Source organism: Nyctereutes procyonoides, unplaced genomic scaffold, assembly GCF_905146905.1.
Source record: "Nyctereutes procyonoides isolate TBG_1078 unplaced genomic scaffold, NYPRO_anot_genome, whole genome shotgun sequence".
NCBI lineage: Eukaryota > Metazoa > Chordata > Mammalia > Carnivora > Canidae > Nyctereutes > Nyctereutes procyonoides.
The window spans coordinates 6,292,849-6,312,844 of record NW_026575141.1 but is presented as its reverse complement, the minus strand read 5'-3'; the positions used below and the strand labels follow the sequence as shown (position 1 = coordinate 6,312,844).

The following is a 19,996-nucleotide window of genomic DNA, read 5'->3' as shown; positions in this document are numbered from 1 at the left end:
AGTGTACAATTCAACAGCTGATGGAGTTTTTAGCATATGCACAAAGCTGTTCAACCATTACTGCTAATTCCAAAACATCACCTCCAACATAAACCTTGTGCTTAGCTGTCACTTCCATTCTTCCCTTCCTGCTCCTCAGCCCCTAGCAATGACTAATCTACTCTCTGTCTCTATAAATGTATGTGTCCTGGACATTTCATACACATCGAATCATGCAACATGTGGCCTTTGTGTCTGACTTCTTTCACTTAGCATAATGTTTTTCAAGTTCTTCCATGCTGTAGCGTGTATCAGTACTTCCTTCCTTTTTATGGTTGAATAATATTCCATTGTGTGGATTATACGACATTTTGCTTATCCATTCATCAGACGGCAGGCATTTGGGTTGTTTCCACTTTGTGGCTATTATCTGTATTAAGAGACATTAATACAAGTTTTTGTATGGAAGTGTGTTTTCAATTCTCTTGGATATAAACTTTGGAGTGTAATTTCTGAGTCCTATATAACTCTATGTTTAACTTTTTGAAGGGCTTCCAATGACTAAACTCACAAGAACAATAAATGAATTTCTCTGCTATTGAAGCCAGTGTTCTTTTGGTTTTTGATATATGCACAACTAAGCCTCATTATAACTGGTATCCTTGGCCATTAAATCTCTAGTATTTTATAAATGGGTACATATATATGCTTTAATTCCCACAGTGTGTCTTGTCTGCTCAATAAGACTGAAGGCAATTTGAAAATGGAAATCATGTTCTTATCTTTCTTCTTCTGTCACAGAGCCCATTATTGTGTCATGCCCAAGCAGAATTAATTTAAATACTTCTGGATATATGCATGGATATCGGGGCCACAACTAGGTCTAAAGAACAGATAGAAGAGCTATGGATGAACCTTGAAAACATTACGTCAAAAAAAAAGAGAGAGAGAACAGATAGAAGAGAGAATCATCAGGCTTCTTCCACTATGAATGGTGAGAATTTCCTTCCTCTGCCATCAGGAACTGAGCTGTACCTTCTATCTTTTTAATTATGGAACACTTTATGTTTTCTATTGAAATTTATTTGAAGAGACACTAGGTGTTGCTGGTTTCCCATGAAAAAGAATATCGCTAGGAATATTCCAGTAGTACTGGAAGCTTTTATTACTAAGAAGTTAGAATTTTCATTTTCCATTTCTGCTCGCTAACATTCTCTCCAGGTAAAATATTTACCAAATATATACTGTGGTAGGCAGAATAATGTCCACCACAGATGTTCATGTCCTAATTTCTAGAACCTGTTCGCTTACATGGTAAAGGGGAATTAAAATAGAGAGATGATCCTGGATTATCCCAATGACCTAATGTAATCATGGGGTCTGTAAGAGTGGAAGAAGGGAGGCAGAACAGTTAGAGGAAGATGTGACTCTGGGAGAAAGGTACACAGCAATGTCACATCTCTGGTTTTGAAAATGGAGGAAGGGGACCATGGGAAAAAGAATGCAGACAGCCTCTAGAAGCTGGAAGAGGCAAGGAAATGGCTCCTCCCTCCAGCCTCCAGAATGGAATAGAGCCCTGTGGACACCTTGATTTTAAATTTTTAATTTTATGTTTTTTTTAAAAGATTTATTTATTTGAGAGAGAGAGAGAGAAGGGGAGGGAGAGAGACAGACAGACAGACAGACAGAGAGAGATGGTGAGCACAAAGGCAGAGAGGGAGGGAAAGGGTCTCAGGCAGATTCTGCACTGAGCATGGAGCCTGTTGCAGGGCTCAATCCCATGACCCAGAGATCATGACCTGAGCCGAAAGCATGAGTCAGATGCTCAACTGACTGCACCATCCAGGTGCCCTCAGCCCTGTCAGGTTTTAAATGACTTTCCAACAGGATTTGAAATGGCTTTTTAACATTCACATGTATTCCGCTGTATAGCTCAGCCACTGTTTTCCATATTTCCATAATGAAACTCAGTCTACCTTGAATTCTCTAACATCCCTCCACTGGGTTTCTCCTCCTTTTCTGGTTGTTCTTGTCTGTCTCCTTGTGCCTATTTCACTCTGCCTGTTTTCTAAATGTCAATGAAACATATAATATTAATGAAACATTACGGGATCCATCCTAGGGTTCTTGCTGTAGAAGAAACACAAATATGGAATGGATGGATAATGCAAAAACACTGTGTGGAAATGGATTGGAATTAGAGATATCAGTGTGAGCTCATGATGTATAAAGTGTGTATTGCATATGTGTATAGCCACATGTGTATGTGTGTCTATGTATATATATTATATGCATACATTTCCTAAGTCTGCCTACCTTGAGGACCTAAAAGCAAAGATACCCCAGTAACAATGAACTTCCATCACTCCCAGATATTGGTTTCTAATACCAGTCTCCACTAATAGGAACCAAGGATCCCCAGAGAAATAATTGATTTCATGACTGGGGTATAGAACTCAGAAGATGAGCCAGAAACACATTTTTTGCCAGAAATGATGGGGGAATGACACAAGAATATGGGAGTTTGAAGCGACTTTGAACAAATCTGAGGAAATTGGAGTTAAAATAATTAAGTAAAATAGTGAATTATAAACTGTGGAAAAATAGGAATCCATCAGTTCATACTAATAATAAATAGATAAATAAACTGTTAAATAAGCAACGGAGAAGGCAAGGCTCTTGCTTAGAAAAATATCAAAGACCAAAAGATAAATGCCAGAGTTGAAAACCATTTTGCAACCATCACAGCCAAAAGAGTAATGATTGGATTATCATTGGTTGATACTAAATTTAGAAGGGAAGCTTTGATGAGGAGCAGGATATCCACAGGGACATAAAGTATCTCCCCATAGATTGCTTATTGGTAGCAAGGCAGAAAATATTAACTACATAGTGAAGAAATCAGATATCTGTGTGGGCACCACAATTAATATCATCAATGAAGGACAAATGGATACAATTTGCCTCTAGATGTGATATTCTGAGATGACATCACTTGTATAATATGCTGGCAGGGAATGTATAACCAGCCATTGAATCATAAAGAAATTTCTATTAAGGGGAGGCAGGGAGCTGTATTATCTAAAAATGCCTCTGTTGTAAAAGATAATGAAAAGGTGAGGAACTATCTTAAAGAAGACTAAAGAGATAAAGCAACTAAATGCAATATGTGATCCTTAACAAGATCCTTTTCAAGACGAAGAAAAATCCTATGAAGAATATTATTGGATTAATTGACAAATTGGAAGGCAGATGGTGGACGAGGTTATAGAATCCTATGAGACTGGTATTTTCAGCCTCTTTTCCATCCAGTCAGCTCTGTATTAAGCACTCAGTAAGTGCCAGGAATGAGAAGTCCTAAAAGTACAAAGATGAATAAGGCATGGGGCATGACATTGAGGAATTTACAGGCTAGTCAAAGACACAGAGAAGTAAGTTTAAAAATAAAAGTACAAGAGGGGCACCCGACAGCATAGTCAGTTAAGCATCCAACTCTTGGTTTTTGCTCAGGTCATGAGATCGAGCCTGCCTAGGACTCCGCACTCAGTGCAGGGCCTGCTAGGGAGCCCTCTCTCCCTCACCCTCTGCACACCCGCCACAACTCCCTCTCTAAAAAAAATAATAATAAAGTACAGGAAATCACTGTGCCCAAGGTCAGTATGAAAAAAATCGCAAAGGACCTCAGAGAAGGAAGCACTGCACATGGCTAAGTATCAGAGAAATCAGCATGGAGGAAGTGACATTCCAGCCAAGCGTGAAAGGGCAGGAGCATCCAGGTTGGGATGGCACTGGGGGAAGGACCTTGAGGTAGAGAGAATGGTGTGGAGGATCCCAGTTTCGGGAAATGGAAACTGACCAGGTGACCCAGCGAAGGCCTGCAAACCCAACATGAACAAGCTAGGCCTCCAGACGCCTTCCAATCGCAACTCAGCTGACTAAAGCCACATGCTGGGCAGATAGGCCAGTGGAGTATGCAAGCTGCCAGGATAGGATGCCCCGGGAAGGGTCTGTGATACTGTCTAGACTGAAGCTGTATTTTCAGAGACCTGATAGCTGCTGAATTAAGATAAAGACTAGGGACCCTACTGTAAATACTAACCTCCAAAATATTTTGACAGGGGACAGCATGGCCTCAGATAAACATGTTTGCATTCCGATTCTGCCATTACCAGCCCTGGGCCTTTGGCAATTCATCTCATTTTGCCAAGCCTCCATGTCCTCCTTTGCAAAATAGATACACTTCACAAGATTGGTATGATAAGTAAATAAAATAATGTAGAGGAAATGTGAGCAGTCTGCTTCCTAGCAGGCACTCCACAAAAGGCCATTGTTTGGTTTTGTTTTTTAAGATTTTATTTATTTATTCATGAGAGACAGAGAGAGAGAGAGAGGCAGAGACACAGGCAGAGGGAGAAGCAGGCTCCATGCAACGAGCCTGACGTGGGACTCGAATCCCGGGTCTCCAGGATCAAGACCTAGGCTGAAGGTGGGGCTAAACCACTGAGCCACCCAGACTACCCCAAAAGGCCATTGTTATTTCTACTTTTGCTTACAGCAAGATTTGTGGCTAAGAAACACTGGACTTAAATCCAGAGAGCTCAGTCTAACCTCCATTCTGCCACCTAAACACTCTGGGTGGCGGGGGCGGGGTGGGGGGCGGTGTATACTCAAACATGGTTTGGCACCAACTTTGTTTTGGGTACTGGGCTGGTTCTTTATATACTTAGTTTTTCTTTAAGATGAGGACAGAGGGATCCCTGGGTGGCGCAGCGGTTTGGCGCCTGCCTTTGGCCCAGGGCGCGATCCTGGAGACCCGGGATCGAATCCCACATCGGGCTCCCGGTGCATGGAGCCTGCTTCTCCCTCTGCCTATGTCTCTGCCTCTCTCTCTTTCTCTCTCTGTGACTATCATAAATAAATAAAAATTAAAAAAAAAAGATGAGGACAGAACCCTGAAATAGGTGGTATTACCCCCATTATAAGAAACTTAAGTAATATTAATTTGTTAAGGTCACAGAACTGACAGGAGATTGGATTGAGATTTCAACCCAGAATGTGTGAACCTAGTTCCTTGCTCCAAAACCATCAACCTGGGGTAACCAGGCTGCCTAGAGAAGCATGGAAAGACAGAGGGGGAGGAAGTAAAAGGAACTGAAGATTAGTGACCCATTCATTAGTGTTCTATTTTTAATTCCCCAAGCTGTTTTCCCTCCTTACTAGAGGTCATAGTTGGAACCACACAGCAATAGTTGATACCCAGCCCTCCTTTTGTTTTGTTAGTGATCCAAGTCCTAAAAATTAGCAGTCATCTAAAACCTGGGGGAGAGGACAGCTTTAGGGCTCTTTATAAGGAACCAATGTCGCCTGTTTAACTCTAAGGCGTAGCAACATTGCTTGACTGCAATTTATGGCTGGAGACCTTCTCCCCATTTGAACCAACCCAGTTCAACCTAGCAATCCATCTCTCCATCCCTGAAGTCACCTGTGGAGATAGGCCCTGACCCTCACAAGTCCTAAGAAAGGACACCCAGATTGAGCAGGTGTTGGGTAGCCAAACCTGTTTCAGACATTTCCAGTTATGTGAACTTGGGCAAATTTAACCTCTCAACCACCCTCTCTTCATCTGTAAAAACGGGAGGATAGCAACATGTATGTGGAGTAAATGATATAATGGGTGTGAATGGCTTGACACGGTGCTGGTACACTTGGCAAGTTACCAAACACAACCCTGTAGTGGCAGTTTCTGGGGATTTACATCTGGGGCATAATTATATGGCTATCTGCTCCCCAGAGAGGAGATCCCCAACAAGAGAGGAGAGTGGAGGAGGAAAGCTGAGAGCCCTTAGAATAATCAACTTGCCTTCCTGCCCCCTTCTCCCTGCATCTGTTCTCAGCAATCCTCCCAATTTGGGTGGTAATAAATAAGGTTGTCTCATTCCTTTAGTGACACACCTCATGTACTGTCCGATATTCTGGAACCAAGGCCAGGGGAAAACTTATTTTTCTCTGACTGTATCTGATCCCAATTCTTTTCCTCTCTCTCCCTTTCCTTTCTCAGAGTATGTAGTAGCACTGGAAAACCAGTCAGGCAACTGGAAAACATATTTGGGAGGAAAATGTGGGGAGACAAAGAACTTGTGTTCTTCTGAAAGGTAGGAAGGGACCATGCCTTTTCCACTTCAGTAGGGAGTAGTCATGGGCTTATAAATATCAGTACTTTAACAATTATTTATCAGAACTTGACTTGCTTCTTTGCCCCTGTGGTGTCTTCTCAAAAATAAAAAGCATAGGAATGATTGATTAGTCCTAGGAAAACAGCTATGACTATGGATCTTTCTGTGCTGTCCAAAACCACCTAGAAATAACAATAAAAATATATGCTACATTTGAGGGGATCGGGTTAATTAAGACAATTAAATGATGATTATGATTTTAGTTTAGTTTGAAATACTCAGAAATTTTTCCAGGATACTGTGAACCATGATTTGAAGCATAATAAAGCATTCAATACACTGATTACTTCTAAAGTTTCAAGCAGCAATTACTGAAGTTTCAAGCCCATTCACCAAACCTAGGAGAAAGCTTTTTCTAGTGTAGCTGCTTATTTACAGCCTTGTAGCACAAACACACACACACGTAATTCCAGGCTGAAAAATTTGTTTTGTAATTGAGGTAAAGCATTGAGACATTCCTCTCTAGATTCAAGCTCATGGATTACTTTTTAAGATTTTATTTACTTGGGACACCTGGGTGGCTCAGGGCGTGATCCCAGGGTCCTAGGATGGAGTCCCACATTGGGCTCCCTGCAAGAAGCCTGCTTCTCCCTCTCCTGTGTCTCTGTGTTTCTCATGAATAAATAAATAAAAGCTTTAAAAAAAATTTACTTAAGAGAGACAGGAGAGAGCATGAGCAAGGGGAAGGGGGCAGAGCAGAGGAACAAGCAAACTCCCCACTGAGCACAGAGCCGGATGCAGAGCTCCAACCTCAAGACCCTGAGATCACAACTTGAGCTAAAGTCAGATGTTTAACCCACTGAGCCACCCAGGTGCCCCTCAAACTCATGGATTAATATATTATCTCCATCCTTTTTATTCACCATTTATATTCACATTCTGTGTGTATGCATGTGTATGTATGTGTGCATCTCACTAAGAAAGCACAGAGGTCAGGTTGTTCAGATTTAATGATTCCATGATCTGTTATCATTTGAACACATCACATCTGCTTCATTAAGTCTGCTGTTTGTAGACAGTCCAAGGTACCCACCCAGCCTCCCAATTAGAACATGTAAGCAAAGTCTTCTGCTATCCCAAACCTACACAAATCAGGTTTCTATGGTGAAATAACAGAAAGATACATGTTAGTCCAGTCAGTGGTAAAGCACTGGTCTTTAGGGTCCAAAGATCTCTATGCCAGCAAGAGCAGATGAGGGAAAGGAGAGAATAGAGGAACTGATACTGTCTCAACCCAACTTTCTTGAGTCCCTTCTTTCCAGATTGCCTGAGGTCCCCTTTCTTTATGCACAGATCAAAGCTACTTTCACAAGACCAAACATTAAAAAAAAAAAAAAAAAAAAAGAAAAGAAAAACAGAAAGGAGGAAAATTTGTAGTAACACATGTGGGGAAGATGAGGACTGTGTACTGAAACTCTATTACCCCCTAAAGGAGTTGGAAAAACACCCTGGTGACAGCAACCCATGAATACCCTGGCTTGCAGGGACTGGAGATTTAGCCAGAATGCTATTCACAGGTCAGCGAGCGCCGCAGCTCCTCCTAAACTTCCACCACTCTCTTGGGAGGGTCACAGCAATCTTCTGCAATCAGCAAATCTTCCTCCTCTTCCTTGTCCCTACAAAGCCGCAGAAACAGCTGAGGGTCGGGGGCGATGGTGAGGAGGCTGTAAATCTCTGAGGTAATTCTCTGTATCCAGACAGGATCAGTTTCCCAATCGGACCCCTCTCTATAAGAAGCCAGGATTTTTTTCTTAATGGAAATTCAACACAGAGGAAAGCTAGCAAAATCATTCACTCACAGTCTCAGGCCAACCTGAGGCAGATAGGTGAAGGCAGGGTCAAATGCAAGAGGCCTCCGATAACCCTATCCAGGGCGAAAAGCAGGTTACTCAGGAAATGCCTAAGACAGACATGGTGCTCAGGGCCTTCTACAGGATGGACACAGTGGTGTGTTTTGTCCAGACCGACCAGGCCATAACCTAGCCCCAACTAGACCAAGCTTCCCAGTTCCAGAATGGAAGAATCTGTGGACAACAGCAGACAATCTGTCACTATTTCAAACTTCTTGGTCCCTCTCTCCAGCCTGGATTTATGTCCCCAGAAAATTGGGGCAGCAGTGGACCAGACTCAGACTATGATGAGATGGAGAGTAAACAGCTGGTCCTTGTGGGGGTTTAGAAATAACTGAACTCCCTTTGGAGTCACGTTTACTCCTGGTTCTGGGCTAGGAGCATAATACTAAATCAGAAAGTCTTATTTTAAAAGATTCCCACCACTTCCCCAACTTTGGCACCTCCTAGTCTTCATCTCGCCACCCTCTCCCCCTCACAAGCACACTACCCGAGGAAATCTTGGGGACATTTCCAGTATCTCTAGGGCCCAAGGACAATGTGGCCTTAATGGCGTTTGGCAGAAAATCCCACCCCACATTAAAGACTCTCCCAGTTCGACACAGTGAAGAAAAAAATTGATAATGTAATAGAAGAGGCAGTAGAAACAGAGTCTGTCCCTTCCCACAGTAGGCACAGTAATGTCGGGAGTTAGTGAAAAGGGTATCATCTCTTGCCAGAAGGCCACCAGCTACCACCGGTTGGAAGCCGCATGATCACTTGTTTCTCCTCCGGACTGAAATGCAAGATGGTCAGGATGGCTGTGAGCGTCTGCCGGCGGCCCAGGGTGTCGGGCAGGGTCAGGAAGCGGTAGATGATGTTTTTGAGGTACTCCAGGTTGGCTCCCTCCCTGCTCTGGTCCCTGATATTCTTCTCAATGTGGCTCTGTAGGGCTCCGACCCGCTCACGGTGCCGCTCCCCCTCCTCCAGCAGCCGATCCTGCAGCTGATGCACCTCCACCTCCAGCCTGTGTTTCTGCTTCCTCAGTGATGTGATCTCCACCTCCTTGCGGGCCAGCTGCTCCGCATACAGGAAGAACGTGGGCTCGTTGGCTGCAGCCAGCTGCAGTGCCTGCGTCAGGCTATCTGGGGCAGACACATCGGCAAGCTCTCCGGGCCCCCCGCCCCCCACAGGGCTTCTGCGACCTGGCAGCCCAGAGGACAAGGCTGCAGAGCGCAGCTGCTCCAGCTCCAAGTCCTTCTCAGCCAGCACAGCCAGGGCCCGATCCCGCTGCTTGTGCAGCTCTTCTTCGAGTTTCAGCGTGCGGTCCCTGAAGTCCAGCTGGCTCCGCTCTAGCTCCTGCCGGTGGAGATGCTGCAGCCGGGCCAGCTCCTGCTTCCAGTCCTCAGCCTCCTGCTGGTGCTGGCGCTCGAGCTCCTCACAGGACAGCCGCAATGAGATATACTTCTCCTTCAGTTCTGCAAGCTGTTCCTGGGCCTCCTCCAGCTCCTTGGCCAGATTACCGTCTTTGGTGTTCTTGCTCTTGAGGACCACCTGGGCCCTCATCTTGTACCTCTCAAACTCCTCCTTTAGCTGCTTCAGCTCCTGTTGGTAGTAGAGCACGGAAGCCTTCTCCCCGTCAGCAGCCTCTGAGCTGGGCATGATCTCCAGGTCACAGAGCTTCTCCACATCCAGGGTCACCTGGCTTTTCCTGGCTGCCACCTGCAGCAACCTCTTCAGCTTCTCCATCTTATCCTTTAGGACATTGACATCCAGACTGGACTCTTCTCCATGGCTGTCTAGAGGGGACCGGCTGGAGGCTGCCAGAGCCAGTGTCTTGTTCTCCAGATCCAGCTGCAGAATGCGCTCCTTTAGCTTCTGGATGGCCAGCTGGTCCTTCTGCTTGGCTTTCTCATAGGTGCCCAGTAGTTCAGACACCTCAGATATTTGATTCTCCAGGGCCGCCACTCTCTGCTCTTCTACCTCAGATTGCTGCCGCAGTTGATCTTCTGCAAGGGCTGTCTGTAAAACAAAGGAACAGATGGAAATGCATTCCCAAAAAGCCACAAACGCCTATAGCAAACTGAGAAAGCAGGAGAGGGGAGCAAAGGGGTCATGGGATTGGGATGACCTAAAAAGAATGGAAACTGGGGATTTTTCTATTGATCTGGATACTAACGAAAGTTCCTATAACCTGTTTGGGTTCTGCTCCCAGAGATACGTTATACCAAACAATATTAAGAACCTCTGTAAATCTGCTGTTGTTCTGCTTTAGTGCTTCCACTTTCTCCTACCATAAACAAGGCTCACATACGAAGCATATTATCTTTATCGTGTTTCCCCAAATCCTACTAAGAAATCACATGACATTCTTTTCCTCTCCCAATATTCTCAGAAGTTCACAACTCAGTTGGATCTCTCTCCACACTGAAAGGAGCAGTGTAAAATAGCACATCTTTCCTGAACAGGCAAACTGTTGAGAAGCAATTATAAGAGGGTACTTCTGAGAAGATTCCTTTTGCACCTCCTGATCCCCCAGGCATATACCACTACCTAAATAATACATATACCCGTAGGCATACACACTCCTTTCACCACGCAGCTGCCACTCTACTGCTCCACAGAGCACAGCTGGTAAGATGCCACTGCTCAGAAGTTCAGAGGCGTCTGGCTCCAAACCAGCCTTACACTAACAGAGTCCACATCCTGTTGGAAGTGCATTCTGTGGATACTGTCAACACCCCATGGAACAGATTTTCCAGGATTTCCCATATTTCCCAGTGCAACATTCTGAATAGCATCAAAAATCAACAGTGCAGCCACTTAATTCTAATTACCAAAGGAGAAAAAACCCTAATGTTTTCCACTTCAGGCTAAATGACTAATGTTTGAAGGACATGACAATAATTACCTTTCTCATTTCCTGCTGCAACTGAGCCTGGAAATGGCTCTTAAGGCAAGCGGCCTCTTCCTGAAGCTCCTGCAGCCGAGGGTCTGGCCGATTCTTCTCTTCTCGAAGAGCTTGTAGCTCACCTTTCAAGTCCTCCACCTCACGGGTCAGCTGCTTGGTCTGCAGTTCAAACCCTTCCATCTGACCGGCTGCATATGCCCGCCCCGCCAGGACCTCTCGGGTCTCTTCCAGCCGAAGCTCCAAGTCCTGGCGCTGAGTCCTCTCCTCCTGCAGCAGTTTCTGGAGCTCACGAAGCATCACGGCATGGTCACTCTGCTCTTGGGCCCGATCATGCTGCTGGGTGATAAGTCGGGCTTTGGTTTCTGCTATCTGCTCCTGCAGCCCCTTCAATTCTCCCTCCAGACGGCCCCTCTCCTCCTCTGCCTTTTTACTGGTATCCTCTAAGTCCTGTTTCATCTTCTTCTTGTCAGCCAGGTAAGAAGCTTCCATGCGAGACTTCTCCTGGGTGACTGTAGCCAAAGAGCTGGTCAAAGTAGCCAACTGAGTCTTCAGCTGGTGCAGCCGTTTGTCCACTTCTCCACCCCCAGATGCTCCATCTCCACTGCTACTGCTAACGCCACTCTCTGATCCGCTGGCTTCTTCGGACTTTGGAGGTGGTGGGCCACGAGCCAGCCTGTCATCCTCTACCCCAAACTCACCCTTGGTGCTGGTGAGACTGGCCGCAGTATCCAAGCTCGTGGCTGTCCCAGTGCTATCTTCGCTGTGAGTGGAGCATCGGTCATCTGCAGAGTCAGGGAAAGAGAGGCCTGGAGGCTGGACACCTGTGAGGCCCACATCCGCCTCGTGGGATACCGACAGCACCTTAATACTGGCCTCTAGAGCCTCCTTCTCTTTCAGCAGACTTTTATAGGCGCGGACCACATCCTTGAGACGTGCCTGGTACTGCAGGAGCTGCTTCTTCTGCGTCTCAATGGTCTCCAGCAGGTCCTTCTTGCTCGGTCCGCCCCCGAAATTCATGCCAAACTTCTCCATGTTCAGAACCGGTTGCTCGACGTCAGTCAGAAGAGGCCCGCGGAGACCTTGGCGGGGGCAGTAAACGACAGGGACAGAACTGTCCCCGAAGCCGCACACCCGCTCCCCCCGCTGTCGGAGACCGGACGCAGAGCGCTGGGCAGCCGGGCAGAAGCGCCCGCGGGGTCCCAGGCACCGAGGGCGGGGGCGGGTCCTATCTTAGAGGCGGGGCGACGCGGGCTCCAGGAGCACACGGCCGGAGGTCGCCTGTACTGCCCCAGAAGCCGCCCCACGCTCCGCGCTCGCCCAGGCCACAGCAGTCCCGGCCGGCCCTCAGCCCACGGCCGGCCAAGAGTTTAAACGGAGCGTAATCCCATCCCCACTTCCTGACTGCAGTTGCCAGAGAACGGCGCTTCCGGGTCCGCTGGAAGTGACGACACGTGACGCAACTGGCCCCGCCCCCCAGTGGGCGCGTGGTGGGTGGAGTTACTTCGGCCGGTGGGTGGGAGGCGACCGGTTCAGAACTCGGTGCGGCTGCGAGCGCAGGACCACCAAGCCCGGGATTCCGGAGTGACAATGGTATGGTGGGGGCGCCTGAGCCTACCCTCGGGCTCGGATGAGCGAGGAACAGTGCGCAGCGTCACACTGGGTCCTCCTCAAACACCCGGATGAGCGACGCTTCCCCACATTTAGCTCTGTCGCTAAGGATCAACAAGTAAGACTCCCATTTAGACCGCGAAAACTGTAAGCCCTGATAGGACAGTTTTGGCACCTATTAGGTATATAGTATAAAAATTATCAGCACATTGGGCAGCCCGGGTGGCTCAGCGGTTTAGCGCCGCCTTCAGCCCAGGACGTGATGCTGGGGTCTGAGGATCGAGTCCCGCGCCCGGCTCCCTGCGTGGAACCTGCTTCTCCCTCTGCCTGTGTCTCTGCCTCTCCCCACCCCCCCCCCCCCGCCCCGTGTGTGTCTCTCATGAATAAGTAAATTTTAAAAATCTTTTAAAAAAATTATTAGCACCTTTCCTGAGTTCTGCTGAGTTGATTCAACAAATATCTGTAGAGAGCACCCTATGGCCATGACCCTCATCGTATGTGCCAACTGTATTCCAGGACCTTCACGAGAGTTTTGATATTAAGCCCTTGGAGTTATTCTGCTCAGTGGATGGAAACATGAGACACAGGTTAAATAACATGCCCAAGGTCATACAACTAGGAATTCTACCTATATGTGTCTAACTCTCACCAAGTGCTGCTCCAGGTGACCACTATGAAGAGATAAGGTCCTGTCCTCAAGGAGCTTCTTCTATCTAGTGTTACAAACACAAGTCCTGCTCTGATACCAGTATGTATGGGGATTTTCAAAGTGACGTGGAAGTGAAGAGGAGGGCAGCCTGTCTAGGGGAGGCAGAGAATGTTCTCAGGGAAAATACTCAGGGATTTGAAGCATGAGTAGCAATTGTCCATCTGACTAAAGATGAGGGAACCAAGCATTCCTGGTAGAGGGGAAAGATTGCAACAGACTCCTACAGCTTCAGAGAGGCTGGTTTACCCAGAAAGCATTGAGAATCATTTCATGGCAGTAGCTTAGGGTATGTGAAGGAGGTGGCAACAGATGGGGCTGGCACAATAGGCGGAGACAAATTAAGGCCTTTCGATTTTATCTTGGGTGCTAAGAAGACACTAAACAATTTTAATCTTGAGTGGCATCATCCAGACTTGTATCACAGGTTGAAGATACCAAGGGGCAGCCGACTGGTAAGGACACTATTTTTGTCCTAAGGAAGAGGATATGGTAATGAAATAGGGCAATGAAAATAGGGCAAAGGAAGAAGCTAATTAAAAGAGCTAAAAAGCTGTAGAACTGACCTGACTCGGTCACTAGTTATTATATCGAGACTCTTTTAAATGCACTCTTCAACCTTGTAAAAAGCCTTCTTAGGAATGCAAGTCTATGGCTGAAGAGTAAAGGAAAGTCATGGACTCACTCATACCTAGTGCCCAAAGTCTGTTCTCTTTACAGACTTTTCAGGTCAGGATGGGGCAGACCCTGGAGGCCTATTCAGACCTAATTAGTTTCTTAGTGGCCCAGATAACATCCAGCTGCACCATACATACAGATATATTATCATTTTAATCTTCACCATAACCTCATTAGATAGGGCAGATATTAGTCTCCTTCTGTAGAAAATAAACGAGTTGTGAGGATTGAAGCTAAACCCTCCAAAAGAGGGGGTGGGTGGGGACAGAACTGAGATTTGACTGAGACCTGGAACAATGGTCCATAGTGGGCATTCAATATTTGTTGAGTGACTGAATGAATAAAGGTTCTCTGACTCTCAGCTCCCCTCACCATGTCCAGTCCCTAAGCAATTGATCCTAGAAGCCTACTGGCAATCCAGTTTCAAATTGCTTGTCCTTGCTCCACTGAGCAGCCTATTAGTCCATTCAAACCAGCAAGTACTGTATTTATTAAGCATATATTAGGTGCCTGGCACTGACCCAGTCTCAGCCATAGACACAATTTAAATTAATTCCTGTCTTGCTATTTCCCCCTTGGTTGCTGAGTGGGAAAATTACTTACGAAGCACTTTGAGTCTAAAGCCACAAGAGTTTCATAAATTCCTGGATAGGTGTGCATTAAAAATCCGGGTTCCCAGGTCTCTGGCAAAGTGAAGAAGCTTCAGAAAAGCTGCCTGGATCTACTGAAAAGCATTGTGCCCGGGGCCATCGAGGCAAAGGCGTTGTTGTCCAGCATGCAGGAATAGGTTCTGCTGATTGCAAAACCAAGAAGGCCAGCTAGCGCTTGGACACCCTTTTTCCACCAACTCTCTTTCTCACTCCTCTCGAGATTCTACAGTCACTTGAACTACCTGCAACGCTCAAAGCCCCTCTCTGGGCGCTGAGGGGCCAAAGCAGACTAAGACGCGTTCACAGAGCTTCCGCTCCCCTAGGAGGGTGGTGCATACATACAGTGGATGATGCTAGTTCGCTAGAGCTAAACCAGAAAGCAGGGTGGGCTGGACGCGACAAACCAAAGCCCAAGAGGCCGGCCACTTAAGCTGAGGGTCAGGGGCCGTTGGGGAGCATTGTAAACTTTCCTCGGCCCCGCTCGGGCTGCCGGTGAAGCAGCCACAGATCTGCCGGCCCTCGAGAAACGAGGGGAAACCCAGACCCATCCCCTCTTTAAGCCTGGGCGGGACGCGGCGAGCTTGCGGAGACTCGCTGAGCTTCTGATTTAGCCCGAGCGGGAGCCTGGGGGCGGGGAAGGGGCGGGGCGGGGGCGGGGCCCGGCCGGGGGCGGGCCCGCGGTGACGTAGGGCGGGCCGGGACGCGCGGAGGCGGCGGCGGAGCCTCCTCCTCCTGCTGCTGCGCCCCATCCCCCAGCGGCCGGCCGGTTCCAGCCCGCACCCCGCGTCCGTGCCCGCACCCCCTCCCCCGGGCCCCGCCATGGGCCTCACCGTGTCCGCGCTCTTTTCGCGGATCTTCGGGAAGAAGCAGATGCGGATCCTCATGGGTGAGGCAGATCAAGCGCGCGGCCCGGACCGGAGCGTCGGCCCCCGCGCAGCCCTCCCGCCCCCGCGTCCCTCCGAGCCCAGCTCCGCCGGGTCTCTGAACCCGAGTCACCCGCCGCCTAACCCCCTGCGGTCACTGCTCTCGGGCGGGTCGCGATCTGCAGCGCGGACCCCGGGGCCTGAGCCCGGGAGCTGCGGGCCTGGGTGGGGTGAAGCTCCCTCCGCCCCAGCCAGGCTGGTAAGAAGGGAGGATTCCGCCCTTGGAGACGACTTTTAAAAGGAGCGCAGCCCTCCTCCTAGACCCCTACCCCTCTCCCGCCTCGCCCGCTTCGGTGCACGAGTTGGTGCTCACCACCCAGACTGGTCTCAAGGCCTCGGAGGTGGAGAACAGCGCGCACCTGCAGGCGCTAGGGCTCTCCGCCCCAGTCTCCATCAGCTGTCCTGGCCTCTCCCCTTCCCTGATCTCTAGAGGGCTCCCTCGCTCCCGTCTCCATCCCTATGCCCCTCTCGGTTGCAGTTGGCTTGGATGCAGCTGGCAAGACCACAATTCTGTACAAACTGAAGTTGGGGGAGATTGTCACCACCATCCCCACCATAGGTGAGTTCTGAGGCGAGGCGGGGAGGAGCGGGAGGCTGATGGGAGGCCGCCTCAGGGGCTGCTCCCCATTCTGCCTGAGGCCCTTATCTCCGTGCAGTGAGCTGACCCTGACACCAGACACTGCCACCTGAGAAGTGGGTCACAGTTACCTTTAGTTGCTGGATGGTGCCGAGGCAGGGTGAATGTGACCTAGCCCCGCCTGGTCTGTGGACTGCCGGTCCTCTGCGGTTCTGTTCCCATGGGTTCTGTTCCCATGGGACTTCGTCGTTGCCTTCTGGTTTTATATGTCTCTGATGAATCCACCCAGATTTAATGAGTTCCTTTCTTTCAGGACTTTGTTCTCATATTTTTTTTTCCCATTATCTCCAGGCTTCAATGTGGAAACAGTAGAATACAAGAACATTTGTTTCACAGTCTGGGACGTGGGAGGCCAGGACAAGATTCGGCCTCTGTGGCGGCACTACTTCCAGAACACTCAGGTGGGGTGGGGCTCCCCAACCCCGGGAGAAAAGGTGTTAGAGCTCCAAACCAAGATGTTGGCATAGGCTAGGCCCCCAAGCCAGGGAAAAAAAAAACAAAAAAACAAAAAAAAACGTTAACCTCCTTCTGTTCTCATTTGTAGGCTTGCTTCTACTCATCCTTCAGAAATGGCCATAGTCTTCTGAGACTTAGCCACCTTACGCTTCTCCTGAGAAGCAGGGTTCTGAGGCCATGTGGCCTCGTTTATTTATTTATTTTTAAAGTAAGCTTTCACCCAATGTGGGCCTTGAACTCACAACTCCGAGATCAAGAGTTGTATGCTCTGCCGACTGAGCCGGCCGGGTGCACTCATGCTGCCTCATTTAGCTCTGGTCTCATCTTTCCTTGTTCCCGTGCACTTCTTCTAGCTACACTGCTTGCCTGAGGGCAGAGTCTGTATCCTTCGCAGGATGTCGCCAGTTTGTGCCAGCATGTCTGCAGAACCTTAGTGAAAATTTACTAGATGAGAAGGTTTAGACACAAAGATGGGAAAAAGAGAAAGAGCCAGACTAGGCTATGTCCCAGGTGAGAGTGATTGCTTGTCTTTTCTTCCTTCCCACCCAGGGCCTCATCTTCGTAGTGGACAGTAATGACCGAGAGCGGGTCCAGGAATCTGCTGATGAACTCCAGAAGATGGTGAGCACCCAGAGCCCTGGTTGCTGAGCCCTCGTTGGAGACAGATCTCTGAGATCTCTGTGCTAACATGAAAGTCAGGAAATAGCTCACAGGCTTTGAATGTCTCCCTTTGTGGATGCAGACACAAGGAGTATCTCACCCTGTTTTGAATTTGAGTTGGGTGAAAGGCATATGACTGACTTTTTCCTTGAATTTTCATGTCTTCATATCTGAGAAGTTGGTGGGGAAAGGAGGAATTATATGTGGTGGAGAGAAATATCATCTTACATTCTTGTTTTCCCATTTGGAAATGTTGTCATTTTGACTAGGGCAAGTCATTAGAAAAAGGGTCTTTCTGGATATAAGTCCAAATGGCTCCAAGCTGATTTATGACTCTGTCTTGTGTTCAGCAGTAGACTATGCAGTATTACATTTTTTTTCCCACAAATCTGGTAGGAGGTAGGAAAGGGTGCTCCCCTACACAGCAGGGAAGAGGAAGCCTGGAGACTCCGCTAGGACTCCAGACTCCATCCCCTTCACCTCCCTCAGCTGCAGGAGGATGAGCTGCGGGATGCGGTGCTGCTGGTGTTTGCCAACAAGCAGGACATGCCCAACGCCATGCCTGTGAGCGAGCTGACCGACAAGCTGGGGCTGCAGCATTTGCGCAGCCGCACGGTGAGGGTGCTGCCTCTCCCAAGGGAGCCACAGGCTGGGGTGGGAAGTCAGGGCATCCCCTTTTCTTCCTTGCTGCTGATCATTCTTTCCTTTTCCCCCCCGCAGTGGTACGTTCAGGCCACCTGTGCCACCCAAGGCACAGGCCTGTATGATGGGCTCGACTGGCTGTCCCATGAGCTGTCAAAGCGCTAACCAACCAGGGGCCGGCCCCTGCTGCCCGGAAGCTCCCGCGTGCATCCCCGGGACAACCAGATTCCCGGACTCCTCAGGCGGTGCCCTTCCCTCCCACTCCTCTCCCACAGACACAGGCCTCTGCTCCTGCTCCTGCCTGCATGTTGTCTCTGTCATCTGAGCCTGGAGTCTCACTCTCCGGGCACGGAGGGGTCTGCTCTCCTGCCTGCTCGGACTGTGGAAGGGACTTCCAGGGCTGAGGCCCTTTCTTCCAGAGGAGGAGCAGGGATCTGGGTTTACTTTTGTTTTTTCCATTTTGGGTGTACCCTTGGGGCCAGGTGGGGAGGGGAGGTGAGGGCTCCGGGTGGTGCTATGATGGATATTGAGTAATAAATTTGCTGTGGTTTCTACACAGTGTTGTCTGTAGCCTAGAATGGGGGGGGGTGTTGTTGGGTACAAAGAGACAATATGATATGGGGGAGACTCAAAGCAGCTAAGGCTGTGGCGCCAACCCTCCCACCAGCGCGCCTGCGGACACACTGCTACCTTCATGTAGCTCAGCTTCACCCACCTTATTCTCGAGGGTACAAGTACCTCAGGTACCACATTCCCTCCCCAATTCCCGGGGACCTTTGTTGAGAGTAAACAGGCTCTACCTTTGTGAATCTGTAAATCCCATACATCCTGTTCCTCTCTATCTCCTAGCTACTTAGAGCAGTGGTTCTTAATGATTACTATGAACATTAATACGGGGGGGGGGGAATATTTATTAAAAATACGGTCCTGAGGTGTACTTCAAGAAATATGATTCATAAGGACTGGTCTGAAGCCCAAGAATCTGAATCTTTAAAATTACACTGGTGATTGTGTCACTAGTAGTCTCTTAGCCTTATTTTATAAAACATCGGTAGGACCTTTTTAATCCTTGGGGGTGAAAGCTCCTCACTGTGCACTGGACTTCCTACCTGGGAAGACATCCCTGCCCTTTACTACCACACCCCCACCACGGAGGCCTAGGAAAATGTATGTATGGAACCAGGAGGGTGGGCTATTGTCCAAGTGTGGTTCACACTATCCATTCTTTGAATCCTAGCAAAGCTTAAAACCTACCATCACCACCATTATTTCTTCTTGCCTTTCTCCTTTCATGTCAATTTCTCTAGGTTCTGGACTGATTTTCTCCATGAGCTTTGTAAGAAGTGAGTCCCAGAGGCTGTTGGCCAACAGGGACCCTTTGAGGGAAAGGGTGCACTAGCCATGTGCCCAGCAGCAGTGCAGCTGGGGATTCTGAGGGAGATGCCCAGTGCTCTTCCCATCTAGAACATTTTCCTTCCACTGCTCTGAGCTAGCCCTTTCTGATGAATATGAGTAATTTGATCCTTGCTGGTTATCTATCTAGGGTTTCCTCACATTTCCTGAAAAGTACCTTCTGAGACATTTTGGCCTCATTCTCCCAAGGGCTGTAAAAGTTAATAGATTTTTCCTGGATATCTTGAACTTTAAAAAAAAACACTTGAGTCCCAAGGGAGCCAAGCAGAAGTTACTTCCTAGGGAGGAAGGAGGCTGGTTTTTATCCTGTGATTAAAATGGGAAACAAGTGAAGACGATGTTTGCCTATAGTCACAGGTGAGCGCCAGCACAGGCCAAAATTCTGATTCCCAGTCTCAGCTCAGCCTACCTTGGTGTCTGGAGTTGCGTGGGGAGGTTAACGCCAGAAGCCCTAGACCTACTTCCTCTGGGCTGTGAATTGACATTGCCAGGCCAGTGCCCTTTCCTCACTGTGGATAAGAGGCAGCCTTCACAGTCACAATGCTCCCGGGTCACAGAGGTGCTGGGCCCTAGGCCAGCCTCTGCCTGAGAAATTCTCTCCGGGAACTTCTGGTGGGTACTACAGGCCTGATTCCAGGCCCTATGGCCTGTGGAACCGCACCACTGGGGGG

At 48.5% G+C, this 19,996-nt stretch overlaps 2 protein-coding genes across 2 annotated transcripts; one reads left to right on the top strand and one right to left on the bottom strand.

Moving 5' to 3' along the window:
- Positions 1-7,144: 7,144 nt before the first annotated feature.
- GCC1 (GRIP and coiled-coil domain containing 1) lies at positions 7,145-12,368 on the bottom strand. Its single transcript, XM_055307626.1, has 2 exons — positions 10,953-12,368; positions 7,145-10,063 (listed from the first exon to the last, which is right to left on the bottom strand). Exons 1-2 carry the CDS (start codon positions 11,982-11,984, stop codon positions 8,768-8,770), a joined length of 2,328 nt encoding a protein of 775 aa, XP_055163601.1. The 5' UTR covers positions 11,985-12,368; the 3' UTR covers positions 7,145-8,767.
- Positions 12,369-15,295: 2,927 nt separating this feature from the next.
- Positions 15,296-18,466, top strand: ARF5 (ADP ribosylation factor 5). The gene is made up of 6 exons (XM_055307450.1): positions 15,296-15,480; positions 15,996-16,076; positions 16,446-16,555; positions 17,160-17,231; positions 17,760-17,885; positions 17,991-18,466. Exons 1-6 carry the CDS (start codon positions 15,414-15,416, stop codon positions 18,075-18,077), a joined length of 543 nt encoding a protein of 180 aa, XP_055163425.1. The 5' UTR covers positions 15,296-15,413; the 3' UTR covers positions 18,078-18,466.
- Positions 18,467-19,996: the final 1,530 nt, after the last annotated feature.